Source organism: Neolamprologus brichardi, chromosome 14 (assembly GCF_056152115.1).
Source record: "Neolamprologus brichardi isolate AB-2024 chromosome 14, ASM5615211v1, whole genome shotgun sequence".
Classification (NCBI taxonomy): Eukaryota; Metazoa; Chordata; class Actinopteri; order Cichliformes; family Cichlidae; genus Neolamprologus; species Neolamprologus brichardi.
The window spans coordinates 5,559,396-5,574,628 of record NC_142117.1 but is presented as its reverse complement, the minus strand read 5'-3'; the positions used below and the strand labels follow the sequence as shown (position 1 = coordinate 5,574,628).

Sequence of the window (15,233 nt, the reverse complement as noted above, 5' to 3'; positions counted from 1 at the left end):
TGAAAGTTGGACTGGTGACAAGGAGAAAAGTCCAAGCTATGGAGGTGCACTGCCCATGGCAAAAATGACTGAGTCATTGTAGACTATAAGTAAATAAGGTGGCAATTTGTGCCTTTCAAGTGTCATTCTGTCCTTTTCTCCCCTTCTGCCCAGGCAGTAAATGGAATCTGGTTTCCATCCATGACCAGTCCCCACTTGGAAGAAGAATTCAGTGCAAGAGATGACAGGAAAAAAGTGTGGCAGAATTAGAGATAGAGAAGCTATGTTTGGGTGAGTCATAGATGAGTTATGCTGCAGAAAGTTCCTGGCGGTGTTCCCAAAAATCACATTATTTGGATATGAGAGGTGGAGACAAACAAGCAGAGAGGGCAGCCAGACATCATCTCATGACCACGGAGAGCCCTGTCATAAGTGATGAAAATGGTGTGTGTGTGTGTGTGTGTGTGTGTGTGTGTGTGTGTGTGTGTGTGTGTGTGTGTGTTATCAGGTCAGGGTGGTGCCCTTGGCCTTGTAAGGTAGGGTTATCTGGGGTTATATATTTGATCCCAGCTTTGCCTGCAGGTCTACCAGCTGCTTTCTCTTCACCTGGCCTCTGTAAGTCTGGTTATACTTTGCATGCTGTTATCATGGTTTATTTTCCCATTGTCTAAACTAAACAGGTTTAAATGTGGTGTTAAAAGGTCTCCTGGTCCTATTTAACACTTAGCTAACACTGGACTGGTGTACTTTGTATGGCTGTGGTAAGTTATCTACTAATCTACAAGGTTACTGGTTCGATCCCTGGCTGCTACATGCCAAAGTGGGCAAGAGACTAAACCCTGAGTTGCTCCCATCTGAGTGTGAATGTTAGATAGAAAGCACTAAGATGTCGAAAAAATACTTGGGTGACTGAGACACGTTGTATTCAGCACTTTAAGTGCTTAAGTATTGTAGAAAAGCACTTTATAAGATCCAGTCCATTTACATGACCCAAAAGGATGTTGCAGAATCTCATTAAACACTCTTTTTCTCTGGTTACTGCAGGTGAATCATCATTTCATACAGTGAAGTCTGAGCTCACTTGTCATCTGAGTTGAACCCACTGGTAAATGATCTTTCTTTAAAGTTTTTATAACAACTTATATTACAGGGTCAATTATATGGCAATTATATATTTCCATCAGTGGAAATTCTATATATGTTTTGGACAAAGAAAATAAGTTGGATTTTCATTTGCATAAGTACGGAGTGCAGTAAATTTTTAAAGAAAAGAAAGAAAAAGTATCAAGCTCTGAACCAACTCTTTGCATGTATATTAGTGCTGTGATGGGGGATGCAGAGATGTCTGTGTTTGGGGCGGCTGCCCAGTACCTAAGGAAGTCGGAAAAGGAACGTATGGAGGCCTCGACGCGTCTTTTTGACATTAAGAAGGAATGCTTTGTCCCTGATCCAGTAGAAGAGTTTGTGAAGGCAACCATCACCAGCCGAGATGGAGACAAGGTCACTGTAGAGACCCACAATGGGAAGGTTAGTTCGTTGTTGTTTTTAGCATTTTGTTTGCCCTCGTTCTTATCGCACAGTGAGACTGCAGTTAAGTCAAATATAATCTTACTTAGCCTACCGTACATACTGTAGTGGTAGGCAATCGATTGCCTGGTCCACTTGATCATTCAGTACACCACTCTGTACCATAAAACTAAATCTATCAGGTGATTTTGATGAACTGGAGCCACTCCAGTAACCAGGTCAGTTAGAGCAGCACAGGAAACACATTAGATGTGAGTGCATATGAGTGCATGTCTGGGAGAAAGTGATAATCTGAGTGTAAATCTATGAATGATTTAAAGCCTGTCTACTAGTGCAATTAAAGTCTCCACTCACAGCACAGAGCAGCTGAGTGATGAAGCGAGGTATTGCTGCCATCTGGCAATGACAGCCTATGGTATGCACTGTAACACTACACAAGTAATGCTGACAATAACAGGGCAGAACAAGCAGGTAACACGGACAACAGAAGGGTTAATGTTTGGTTTCATAACGCAAATCATCAAAACACATTCTATTTTCTTCCTTCCAGACTGTGACTGTCAAAGAATCGCAGATTCTGCAACAAAATCCTCCAAAGTTTGACAAGATTGAAGACATGGCCATGCTGACCTTCCTCCATGAACCAGCTGTGCTGTTTAATCTCAAAGAGCGTTATGCAGCATGGATGATCTATGTGAGTAGTCAGCAAGTCAAAAACAAGGAAAACCTGGTAAAACCTATTTGCAGTCTGGTGCTTTCACCAGATGAGGAGCAGCAAAATGTTCTGAAAAGAACAGGAATGAGATGGCATTGATTAAATCAGACACAGCATGAAACTGAAGAGATTGCGTATAAGTGGGTTGCAAAGAGGATAGCAGATGTGTAAGAACTGTAGGCAAGCAATAAGTGATCGGCTGGGGAACGTTGGCATGAAGATGACCTATGAACTGTGGTTAAGCTTGATATTGGGGGCTGCCAGAAATATTCAGAAGCTTCATTTTTTCTAACTTTAGCAAATACTGTATTCCATCAAGTAGGAATGTACTTAAAATGTTGACATAGAAGCAAGAGCTTTTCCCCCCAAGCAGTCAAAGCCCTCAACTCACTACCACCAAAGGACTGATAAACACAAACACTTTTACAAACACCTTACAATACTCACCAAAAAACTCAAAAACCTCCACAAATCTACTACAAACTAGGAACAATACGCTTATTTGCACACCTCAGTCACATAGTTACTGAACACATCTAAATTATACTATATTTGCACATTTTGCATCTTGCACGTCTTCGTCCCGTCTTGTGTACAATATCTTGACTCATAACTTGAACCTGGTATTCATTCCTACTGCACAATCATCTCACTTTACTGTAATTGCCAGTGTTGGGGAGTAACGGAATACATGTACTGCCGTTACGTATTTAAAATACAAAATACGAGTAACTGTATTCCGTTACAGTTACCGTTTAAAAAGGTGGTATTTAGAATACAGTTACTTTGTTGAAATAAATGGATTACACGGCGGTACTTCCCTGTTTCATATTGTCGCAGGTCAGGACTGTTTGGGTTTTGTTTGACAGCTACGTTCTGTTGTTCCAGGCGGCAGCGTTACGGTTGCCATGGTTACAGGGTGACGCTCTCTCTCTCTCTCTGCGTGTTTCCTGGGTGAGAGAGGCCTTTTTGTTGTTGTTGTGCTAAGCTAATAGGCAGAATGCTACTGCCCTAAAGAATGTAGCATCATGGGCAGTGTAGTCCGTGCTGCAGGGAGAATGGACTGCCATACACGTTATGTGTCTGTGAGCGAGGGAGGGAGAAAAAGGAAAAGTACGAGCTGTCATCGAGCAAAAAGCTGGAAGCATGTAAATATAATAATAACCACTGCAGCCAAGAAGAGTGCCTGACGAGCCCAGTTGTAAGTAAGCTATTAAGACTCGACTGTACACCGTTCGTGTTTTCCTCTGAAACAATAAGTTCCGTTGGAGCAGCCTTTCAACGCCTCTCTCTGTCTCTCGCAAGCAAAGTTGATCCACACAACAAAGTAAAGCTAGTTTTCAGCTACGAGCCCGACACGAACCCACCGTATTAGTCAGAGGTCCCTTTACTACGGTTCGGAGCCGCGGACTTTCAGTAACAGTAATAAATCACAGCAATAGTACATTCATGTAGTTGTAAACAGCATGATAATATATTAAGTAATCCAAAGTATTCAGAATACGTTACTCTCATTGAGTAACGTAAAGGAATACGTTACAGAATACATTTTAGGGCATGTATTCTGTAATCTGTAATGGAATACATTTTAAAAGTAACCTTCCCAACACTGGTAATTGCACATGGCCACTTCATATTGCCTCTGTCCTGTCTTTGTTTATTGCACACAGATATAGTTAGTAATAGTACTTTTTATCTCTTAACTTTACCCAAATTTAGTGAGTTATTCCTTATTTGTAATTTCTAGTCTCATATTTGTTGGAGATATGTTTTTTATATTCTTATAAATGCACCACGGGTGGCTTGGGGTGAAGTGGCATTTTAGCACACTGCATTGACAATAAAGACCTTGAATCTTGAATCTAGACACAACAATGTTCTAGGAGTTACCATCAAATGAGCGGCATGTCCAAAGCCTGAAGCAAATCCAAACACAAAGTTCTAAATTAGAAATAGAAATGCATTTATTCCTTAACAGCAATGGTTTTCTTTATATTCTCAGACCTACTCTGGGTTGTTCTGCGTGACTGTCAACCCCTACAAATGGCTGCCAGTCTACAATCAGGAGGTGGTTCTTGCCTACAGAGGAAAGAAGAGGAGTGAAGCTCCTCCTCATATCTTCTCCATCTCTGACAATGCCTACCAGTACATGCTGGCAGGTACAGATGGATATTAATAGATACTTTAATTAATAGGTGCTTTTAAATCTAAACTACGAATGCTTGAGGCCAAGTCCATAACATGCAACTGTTTCAATTAGATTGATTGTCATTTTAACAATTTCTTTATTTCTTTATTTATTTTTATTTGAATTTAATTTAATTTAATTTAATTTTATTTGTATTCTTTCACTTATTGTTGCATGTGTGTTGTTGCTGCCTGTGTTTGAGTAATTTCTGTAACTGTGAGACACCTGCTGCTGCCTAGTTTTTAATCTCAATGGGATTTTCCTGGTTAAATAAAGGCTAATAAATAAATAAATAAGATACAGTTTGGTTTAAGTTTTGGGACATATACTGACATAACCTTTGCAAACGTACTTTTTTGCAGACCGTGAAAACCAGTCAATTCTGATCACGTATGTAAAGTCTTGGATACACAACACAACATTATTCTACAATATGGTGCATTTACGTATTGATGAGTGACTTTGCAATTGCAGTGGAGAATCTGGTGCAGGAAAGACTGTCAACACAAAGCGAGTAATCCAGTATTTTGCAAGTATTGCGGCTGGAAGTGTTAAGAAGGAAGCAAGTGTCAAGGACAAGGTAAGTAGTAAACTCTGTCTTAGGTCCAAGAGCTCATCAATGCAAATGCAAAGTACCTCAAACACTATGTTAGCAAAACATGTTAGGCTTTTTTAAATTGTTCTTCAGGGTAACCATGGAAAACAAGTAGAGAAATAGATATTCTAATTGACAGTAACCAAAAGAATTTTTCACTTTTAACCAGGGTGACAGGCTTGGATTGCTTCTGATGATGATGATGGCTTAAGACCTGCAAAGACTACAAACGTTTCTCCTGATTTCATATAATCTGCTAGTAAAGAGATTCTTAATTTAAAAAGAAAACACAGAAAAAAGAGATAACCTCTAAATATTCACACATTTAACAACCACAGTGTTCCATTATGACAGGGCACCCTGGAGGATCAAATTATCCAGGCTAACCCTGCTCTGGAGGCCTTTGGCAATGCCAAGACCATTAGGAATGACAACTCCTCTAGATTTGTGAGTGCCAAATATTTTTACAACTGAACCATGAGTATTGTGACTATTATGTTTCTATGGAATTAGTCAGTAAGAGGAATGTTTTTAAATGCAAATATGATCTTTTCAGGGTAAATTTATCCGAATTCACTTTGATACCAGGGGAAAAGTAGCCTCTGCTGATATTGAAACATGTAAGAACAAACATTCTTTCAACACTTATATAATATTTATTTTGTCAAACAGTCACACAGTATATTTAACACAAATACCTTCTACTTCACGTTTGTCAGACCTTCTGGAGAAGTCTCGTGTGATCTTCCAGCTCAAGGCAGAGAGAGATTACCACATCTTCTACCAGATTCTGTCCAACAAAAAGCCTGAACTCTTGGGTTAGTGCATGGAACGGTATAAAGAAAGATATAAAACATAGGTTCTATATTGTCACATGCCCACCTTTATCACCTTTTTTCATTCATTCGTGTGTCTTCCAGAGATGCTGCTGATCACCAATAATCCCTATGACTATGCCTTCATCTCACAGGGGGAAACCCAAGTGGCCTCCATTGATGACGCTGAGGAACTCATGGCAACAGATGTCAGGCTCTCACTTATTGCTATTTTATAACCTCTCATTTAATAAGTCCACGTGTTGGTCTAATAGAGCACCGTAGAAGTTTTGGACCGATTACTTAAAGTGATATTTTCACTTTAAGGATGTTGAAACATTTTTGTATGCTGTTCTACAGAGTGCCTTTGATGTGTTGGGCTTTACGCAAGAGGAAAAGAACTCTGTGTACAAGCTGACTGGTGCCATCATGCACCATGGTAACATGAAATTCAAGCAGAAGCAGCGAGAGGAGCAGGCAGAGGCTGATGGCACTGAAGGTACAGTGTGGTTCTGTTTGGCACTTTGGCACAGAATCAAACCAATCAAAATATTCTATTTTTTCTTCAGATGCGGACAAAGTTGCATATCTGATGTGCCTGAACTCTGCCGACCTCATCAAAGGTCTCTGTCACCCAAGAGTCAAAGTAGGAAATGAGTGGGTCACCAAAGGACAAAATGTCGCCCAGGTCAGAGAATAAGAGAAGGCATATTTCAATACAGTTATCTTTAAATGGTTAGATTTAGATTCAAAAATGAGGAATACACCCTCCTTGCTTTGTGGCTTCTTGTATGGTCCTTGTGTTCCCATTCCACAGGTGAACTATGCTGTTGGTGCTCTATCAAAAGCTGTTTATGAGAAGATGTTCCTGTGGATGGTAATGCGAATCAACCAGTCACTGGAGACCAGGCAGCCTCGCCAGTACTTCATAGGGGTGCTGGACATTGCCGGATTTGAAATCTTTGATGTGAGTAATCACAGTAAACTGCATCTCTCCCAACATACAACACACAACAACACAACAACACAACAACAATGTACAGAAAGATTAAAATTGAATACATTTTCTTTCTTTCTTTATTTACAGTTCAACACCTTTGAGCAGCTGTGCATCAACTTCACCAACGAAAAACTGCAACAGTTTTTCAACCACCACATGTTTGTACTGGAGCAGGAAGAGTACAAGAAAGAGGGCATCGAATGGACTTTCATTGACTTTGGCATGGATCTGCAGGCCTGTATCGACCTGATTGAAAAGGTGAGACCCTGAACTATTACATGTTCAGCTCAAATATGGTATTTAAAAAAAAAAACACTCATATTTTGCCTTTTCACTCATAAATTGCAGCCCATGGGTATCATGTCCATCCTTGAAGAGGAGTGCATGTTCCCCAAAGCCAGTGATGCCACCTTTAAAGCTAAGCTCTATGACAACCACCTGGGGAAATCCGGCAACTTCCAGAAGCCCAGAGTTGTCAAAGGAAAACCAGAGGCTCACTTTGCCCTGGTTCACTATGCTGGAACTGTTGATTATAATATCAACAACTGGTTGGTGAAGAACAAGGATCCTCTGAATGAGACTGTTGTGGCATTGTACCAAAAGTCTACCCTCAAACTTCTTGCAACTCTGTTTGCAAATTATGCAGGAGCAGACTCAGGTACACCTGGATGAATATCTAGTTTGAAGATATTTGTAGGGTTTCTTGTCTAGTACTAACAACACATATTTTCTCAACAGTTATGTCTGAAGCTGTCGAGGGAAAAAAAGAGAAGAAGAAAAAAGGATCCTCCTTTCAGACAGTGTCTGCTCTTCACAGGGTACTGCTTATATTTTATATTTCTTGGACTAAATGGTTTTTACGTGCAACTATCATTAGTATTTCTAAATATCTGTTTTACCTCATTAAAGGAGAACCTGAACAAGCTGATGACCAACTTGAGGTCGACTCACCCTCACTTTGTACGCTGCATCATCCCCAACGAGACCAAGACTCCAGGGGCCATGGAGAACCCTCTGGTGATGCACCAGCTGCGCTGTAACGGTGTGCTGGAAGGCATCAGGATCTGCAGAAAGGGTTTCCCCAACAGGATCCTCTATGGAGATTTCAAGCAGAGGTATTACCTCATTAAGATCACAGGTTGGAAATGCTCCCACATGCGAGATACCCAGACCACAAGAAAAACAAGCAATTTTTCATACTGTCTAAGATGTCTATTATATGAAATGGGATCTTGTTAGTGCTGTCAAGAACAATACTAGTGCTTGTGTAAAATATTTTACTGCAAAAATATTTACATTGACAGATATTGTGATATGCAGCCTAAATTAACTAAAAAAATCCCAAAATAAAACTGTAAAAGATTGTTAGAAAGGGCACCATATAGGCTTCAACTGATAGGAGCTCATGAGTAACTGGTTTAGGGTAGTTGGATTAATTTTTTTTTCACATTAAAGTATGTTTCATTTGTAATTTAAACCAACCCTAATGAGCCACAATCTTTACAGATGTATTTCTGTATCCATGGTAAGTCTTTGAAGATTGAAAAATTGAAAAACTCATTTAGTATGGAGAAGCTAGGTGAGTTACCTAAGTTGCTAGCTTTAAGCTCTTTAGTGTAAACCTGTACTCAATTTCTTGAAAAACTATAAAGAAAAATGCTTCCAAATGAGCAATAATCATCATGTCGTCAAGTTTTCAAAAAGAAAAAAAGTTGAAAAGTATATAAGTACATTAAGCACAGATTTTCATACTTAAAAATATTTGAAAGTAGTAAATTTACCTAATACATTAAGAAATTCACGTTCTGTTTTTCAGACATGTATAAAGACCCCTTGTTGACTTTCACACCAATTCAGAAAGAATCAGACATTCCATTATGAAATTACATGAGTTCAGAGTATTGCAGTTTTTTTCTTTTACTAATTATGCAGTAAAATATTTTTATACAAGAAGAAATCTGATATATTAGACTAGAGAATATGAAAAACACTCGTGTGCTTCATTCTACTTTCAGTAGGGGTATCTCAAAACTTTGATAGCATTTCCACTGCACTATAAGCACAAGTTTACATCATCATTTTCTAGATATCGCATCCTGAATCCTGCTGCCATTCCCGAAGGCCAGTTCATAGACAGTAGGAAAGGAGCAGAGAAACTTCTTGGGTCTTTGGATATTGATCACAACCAATACAAGTTTGGGCATACAAAGGTATCTTCTCAGGTGTTACTCATATCAGTAAACATGTCCAAAAATAAAAACAGGATTTTCCAACCTTAAAACCCATGTCTGTTGTTAGGTGTTCTTCAAGGCTGGCTTGCTGGGTCTGCTTGAGGAGATGAGAGATGAGCGTCTTTCCAAAATCATCACAGCGATTCAAGCCAGATCCCGTGGTGTTTTGTCTCGCATTGAGTATCAGAAGATGGTGGAACGCAGGTATCTTCTACAGCCACGTGATACTGGTCATGAAACATTCAGTAGTTATTGTTTTGTGATTTTATTCTTAACTGAATCCCTAATTTACTTGAAAAAACTTCTAGAGATGCTTTATTAGTGATCCAGTGGAACATACGTGCCTTCATGGGGGTTAAGAATTGGCCCTGGATGAAGCTTTTCTTCAAGATCAAACCTCTGCTGAGATCTGCTGAGGCAGAAAAGGAGATGGCCAACATGAAGGAAGAATTCCTAAAACTCAAAGAAGCTTATGCAAAATCTGAAGCTCGAAGAAAGGAACTAGAGGAGAAAATGGTGACTCTTCTCCAAGAGAAGAATGACCTGCAGCTCCAAGTTCAAGCAGTAAGAATGACACCATAGTTGTATATTGTTTTAAATGTGTCATTAAAGTGAGCACTAACAAGAATTCTATTTGGTAGGAACAAGACAATCTATGTGATGCTGAAGAAAGATGTGAAGGGCTGATCAAGAGCAAGATTCAGCTGGAAGCCAAAATCAAAGAGCTGACAGAGAGGCTGGAGGATGAGGAGGAGATGAATGCAGAACTGACTGCTAAGAAGAGGAAGCTGGAGGACGAGTGCTCCGAGCTGAAGAAAGACATCGATGACTTAGAGTTAACTCTAGCTAAAGTGGAGAAGGAGAAGCATGCCACTGAGAACAAGGTATGACTAATTTGATATTTCTATTTCTGACAATGAGGGTACGAAAAAGAATCATGTTTCAAACCTGTGCATGGAATTTGTAATACCATCATTTACCTGCAACAGGTCAAGAACCTTGTTGAAGAGATGGCTGCTCAGGATGAGATCATCGCCAAGCTGACCAAGGAAAAGAAAGCTTTACAGGAAGCTCATCAGCAAACTCTGGACGACCTGCAGAGTGAGGAAGACAAAGTCAACACTCTGACCAAGGCCAAGGCTAAGCTGGAGCAGCAAGTGGATGATGTAAAATATAAACTTTTTGAAATTATGCTACTTAGATGACACTATATTGGGGATTAAGCTATTCAGAAATGCAATAATATTTCATTTTTGCCATAAGCTTGAAGGATCTCTTGAGCAAGAGAAAAAGATTCGAATGGACCTCGAGAGAGCTAAGAGGAAGCTAGAGGGAGATCTAAAGTTGACCCAGGAGTCTGTGATGGATCTTGAAAATGACAAGCAACAGCTGGAGGAGCGTCTGAAAAAGTAAGCATTCATCTCAACATTGTTCAGTCAGTATCATCACTGAATACCATGTACACTGTTTTGTTGCCTAACACTGACAAGAAAAAATGATGCAGGAAAGACTTTGAAATCAGCCAGCTGAACAGCAAAGTTGAAGATGAGCAGGTCATCATTATTCAACTGCAAAAGAAACTGAAAGAGCTACAGGTGACAAAATGTGCACTGTTTTTTGTCTTAACTGTATTTTTTAAAGTACTGACTCATTTCAACATGTTAATCTCGCACCAGGCTCGTGTAGAGGAGCTGGAGGAAGAGCTCGAAGCAGAGAGAGCTGCTCGAGCCAAGGTGGAGAAGCAGAGAGCTGACCTGGCCAGAGAGCTGGAGGAGATCAGTGAGAGGTTGGAGGAGGCTGGAGGAGCCACAGCTGCCCAGATTGAGATGAACAAGAAGAGGGAGGCCGAGTTCCAGAAACTGCGCAGAGACCTCGAAGAGGCCACTCTGCACCATGAAGCCACTACTGCCACACTCAGGAAGAAACAAGCCGACAGTGTTGCTGAGCTGGGAGAGCAGATTGACAACCTGCAGAGAGTCAAGCAGAAACTGGAGAAGGAGAAGAGTGAGCTCAGACTGGAGCTGGATGATGTGGTCTCCAGTATGGAACAAACTGTAAAGTCTAAGGTAAGTTTAAAAATGTGGTTGGTCACTCTTCAAATAACAGATTAACATCTAGACTGTCTGTGAACTGTTATATTTAGACTACACTGGAAAAGACCTGCAGAACTTTGGAGGATCAAATGAATGAATACAGGACCAAATGTGATGAATATCAAAGATCCCTTAGTGACTTAACCACTCAGAAAGCCAAGCTTCAAGCAGAGAATGGTTTGTATTATCCTGTGTTCACTTAAAATGTCATACGCATTTAATACAGAACAATGGAATATAATGAACTTGAACCTCTTTAGATGAGCTTTTAAGACAGATGGAAGAGAAAGAATCTCTCGTTTCTCAGCTGACTAGAGGAAAGAATTCCTATAACCAACAACTTGAAGATATAAAGAGACAGCTAGAAGAGGAAATAAAGGTATGCAAAACTAGTATAGAGCCAAATAAATTAAAAATAAAAACCCAAGCTGCAAGATAATTGCCCCCATTATACATATATTATATATATATATCCATCCAGGCCAAGAATGCATTAGCCCATGCAGTGCAGTCTGCTCGCCATGACTGTGACCTGCTCAGGGAGCAGTATGAGGAGGAGCAGGAGGCTAAAGCTGAACTGCAGCGTGGCATGTCCAAGGCCAACTCTGAGGTGGCTCAGTGGAGAACCAAGTATGAAACTGATGCCATCCAGAGGACTGAAGAACTAGAAGAGGCCAAGTAAGTTAAATACAAACAAGGATATTAATCTAAACTGTGAAATATGATAAAGAGCTCAAAAGAAGAACAGTAAAGATAGGACCACCTGCTTTAAGGCCTGTTTATACCTGTTTATACTATCCAATGGTGGCGTGGCATGTTGTGCACGTCCCAATTTTTACAACCTGCTGCGCGGGTACCATGGATGGGTTGAAGACACGAGTGTTTGATCTTCAGTGCCATTTCAATAATGTATCAGTACAGAAGCTCTGAGATTTCCAGATGATAGGTAGAGAAGGTATACGTGATAAGGCGAGACCTTCTGGAGGAAACTTTGAAAACAGTTTTTTGTAGCTTTTTTTTCCTCCAATACCAACGTTGGTGCAGAAGATTTTGCTGAGTGGCGACAGCTGTGATGACGATAATTATGTCTTCAATGTTTTGATTTGAGCCGTTTTGATCAAGGAGTTCAAGTAATGAGCATACACCCCAATGTCCACAGTGCACGTGGGGCTGGATGTCGTTGGCCCAGAATGACAGAAAAACAACAATACTAGTTGGTTATATTCGAAAGTTAAAAAATGCCGCGTACATAGTTGACTTCTTGTGGTCATCTGAACAAATGTAAAATCTAACATTTTCTGAAAGGAAAGTGTTGTTCCTGAAGCTCCCTTTCAGGCAAAAACAAAATAAAACAAGCTTCTAATATGTAATTGGAAGCAAGCATAAACATACGTACGTCTGCAAGCCTTCGATAAATTTTTATAGAAGGCTACAGAATACAAATGTTCAGTAACTAAATAATGGCCCAAAATAAAAACAGTTGTGTTTCACTTTTAGAAAGAAGCTGGCTCAGCGTCTGCAGGAGGCTGAGGAGGCTGTTGAAGCAGTGAATGCTAAATGTTCCTCTCTGGAGAAGACCAAACACAGGCTGCAGAATGAGATTGAAGATCTCATGGTGGATGTAGAGAGGTCTAATGCTGCTGCTGCTGCTCTGGACAAGAAACAAAGAAACTTTGACAAAGTATTTTTCATATTTTATCGTTAAACTACAGCAAACACGTTAATCATTAAAATCATGCTTTCTGTTCTTCATGTTGAACTATAAACCTGGCATGTCTGTGACAAATAACTACCTCTTGCTTTGTCAAAGAGTTGTTACAGTGCAGATACAGGGGAAACTATGGAGAGGTCAGTGATTTAAGCCTAAATTCATACCATTTCTATCTCAATGTCTATCTCAGATTCTTTCTGAGTGGAAACAGAAGTATGAGGAGTGTCAGTGTGAGCTGGAGAGCTCCCAGAAGGAGGCCAGGTCTCTCAGCACTGAGCTCTTCAAACTGAAGAACTCTTATGAAGAGTCTCTTGAACATTTGGAGACCATGAAGAGAGAGAACAAGAATCTTCAGGGTAACTGAATGCACATTCACAACACATGCACAAACACATACAGGTACAAAAGAAAAGTACACTGAACACAACCGCTTTCATACACAGAGGAAATTTCTGACCTCACTGAGCAACTTGGTGAGGGGGGAAAAACAATTCATGAGTTGGAGAAGGTCCGTAAGCAGCTGGAGCAAGAAAAGAGTGAGATTCAGTCTGCCCTTGAGGAAGCAGAGGTGCGACTAAAACCTAATATCCTCCAGTCTCTTATGTATATATATTTATAACTTTAAAAAGAACAGTTCAAAATATGATTTCACGACCATCTTAGGGTTCTCTTGAGCACGAGGAGGGCAAGATTCTAAGAGCTCAGCTTGAGTTCAACCAAATCAAGGCTGACATGGAGCGTAAACTGGCTGAGAAGGATGAAGAGATGGAGCAGAGCAAGAGAAACCTGCAGAGGACCATCGACACCCTGCAGAGCTCTCTTGAAGCTGAGACTCGCAGCAGGAATGAGGCTCTGCGGCTGAAGAAGAAAATGGAAGGAGACCTGAATGAGATGGAAATCCAGTTAAGCCAGGCCAACAGGCAGGCAGCCGAGGCCCAGAAACAGCTTAAGGCTGTTCATGCGCATCTAAAGGTAAACTAAAAAGTAATTATTTCTCATGTTTCTCTTTCTGTAATGGATTATTTATAACCAGAGGATCTAACATTTTTCTAGGACACACAACTTCAGCTGGACGACTCTCTGCGAGCCAGTGATGATATGAAGGAAAACATTGTCATTGTTGAGCGACGCAACACCCTGCTTCAGGCTGAAGTGGAGGAGCTGAGAGCAGCTCTGGAGCAAACGGAGAGAAGCCGCAAACTTGCAGAGCAAGAGCTGCTGGATGTTACAGAGAGGGTGCAGCTACTGCACTCACAGGTGACACAGACAGAAAGGTTCATATTAAATTGCTGACCAAAAATACTGCATATCATACGACATCATTTGTCTTTGTTTATTGTATGCAGAACACCAGCCTGATAAATCACAAGAAGAAGCTGGAGGCTGATACATCCCAGCTTCAGACTGAAGTGGAGGAGGCAGTGCAGGAGTGCAGGAATGCAGAGGAGAAGGCCAAGAAGGCCATCACTGATGCTGCCATGATGGCAGAGGAGCTGAAGAAAGAGCAGGACACCAGCGCTCATCTGGAGCGGATGAAGAAGAACATGGAGCAAACCATCAAAGACCTGCAGCACCGCCTGGATGAAGCTGAGCAGATTGCCATGAAGGGAGGCAAGAAGCAGGTGCAGAAGCTCGAGGCCAGGGTGAGCACTTCTTTTACATATCTGTGTTATTTCTGGGAAATTTAATTTTTCAATTCTTGAAAGAAATTCTTTGGAGAGTTATCTGTATTTCATGTCCCCAACCAGGTAAGGGAACTAGAAAATGAGGTGGAAATGGAGCAGAAGAAAAGCAGTGAGGCTGTGAAGGGGGTGCGTAAATATGAACGTCGCATCAAGGAACTCACCTACCAGGTTTGTGGAAACTATCAACATCCTTTGCCCAGGTTGAATTAAGCATTTATTTGTAAGTTTGAAACCATCCATCCATTCATTTTCTTCACTGCTTATCCGCTTTAGGGTTATGGGAGTGATTGACAGAGCCCTCACAGAGTACACCCTAAACAGGTTGCCAATCTTTCACAGGCCAAATGTGTAACCTTGTTTCTCCACAGACTGAAGAAGATCGCAAGAACATCATGCGGCTTCAAGATCTAGTGGACAAGCTGCAGCTGAAAGTTAAAGCCTACAAAAGATCTGCAGAGGAGGCTGTAAGTGTGTTAATGTTTGAGGTGAAGTCTACACGTGGTGTCGTCTTCTGTCTCCAAATACTCAGGTTTGTTTCATTAACCTTAACAGGAAGAACAGGCTAATGTTCATCTTGGCAAGTTCCGCAAGATGCAGCATGAGCTGGAGGAGGCTGAAGAGAGAGCTGACATCGCCGAGTCTCAGGTCAACAAGCTTCGTGCCAAGAGCCGCGATGTCGGATCCAAGGTTTGAC

At 40.8% G+C, this 15,233-nt stretch overlaps 1 protein-coding gene across 1 annotated transcript; it reads left to right on the top strand.

The window, feature by feature from the left end:
• Positions 1–523: 523 nt before the first annotated feature.
• On the top strand, positions 524–15,232 carry LOC102785441 (myosin-7-like). The gene is made up of 38 exons (XM_087851423.1): positions 524–594; positions 1,024–1,084; positions 1,299–1,506; positions 2,057–2,200; positions 4,224–4,380; positions 4,772–4,799; positions 4,884–4,989; positions 5,359–5,451; positions 5,561–5,624; positions 5,724–5,822; positions 5,925–6,028; positions 6,180–6,318; positions 6,389–6,507; positions 6,637–6,786; positions 6,907–7,077; positions 7,168–7,477; positions 7,558–7,637; positions 7,729–7,934; positions 8,906–9,029; positions 9,118–9,254; positions 9,359–9,614; positions 9,692–9,934; positions 10,040–10,216; positions 10,314–10,459; positions 10,555–10,645; positions 10,727–11,116; positions 11,194–11,320; positions 11,404–11,522; positions 11,625–11,821; positions 12,641–12,824; positions 13,045–13,210; positions 13,298–13,422; positions 13,518–13,826; positions 13,908–14,111; positions 14,201–14,497; positions 14,603–14,707; positions 14,908–15,003; positions 15,092–15,232. Exons 3-38 carry the CDS (start codon positions 1,306–1,308, stop codon positions 15,230–15,232), a joined length of 5,805 nt encoding a protein of 1,934 aa, XP_087707549.1. The 5' UTR covers positions 524–594; positions 1,024–1,084; positions 1,299–1,305.
• The last annotated feature ends 1 nt before the right edge of the window (position 15,233 follows it).

What these genes read in the sequence shown, in the direction of transcription:
- LOC102785441 (XM_087851423.1), top strand. Translation starts at nt 1,306, where the DNA reads ATGGGGGATGCAGAGATGTCTGTGTTTGGGGCGGCTGCCCAGTACCTA. An exon ending in ATGCAGCATGGATGATCTAT is followed by an intron (nt 2,201 to 4,223) that starts GTGAGTAGTCAG and finishes TTATATTCTCAG; the next exon opens with ACCTACTCTGGGTTGTTCTG. An exon ending in CAAAAAGCCTGAACTCTTGG is followed by an intron (nt 5,823 to 5,924) that starts GTTAGTGCATGG and finishes TGTGTCTTCCAG; the next exon opens with AGATGCTGCTGATCACCAAT.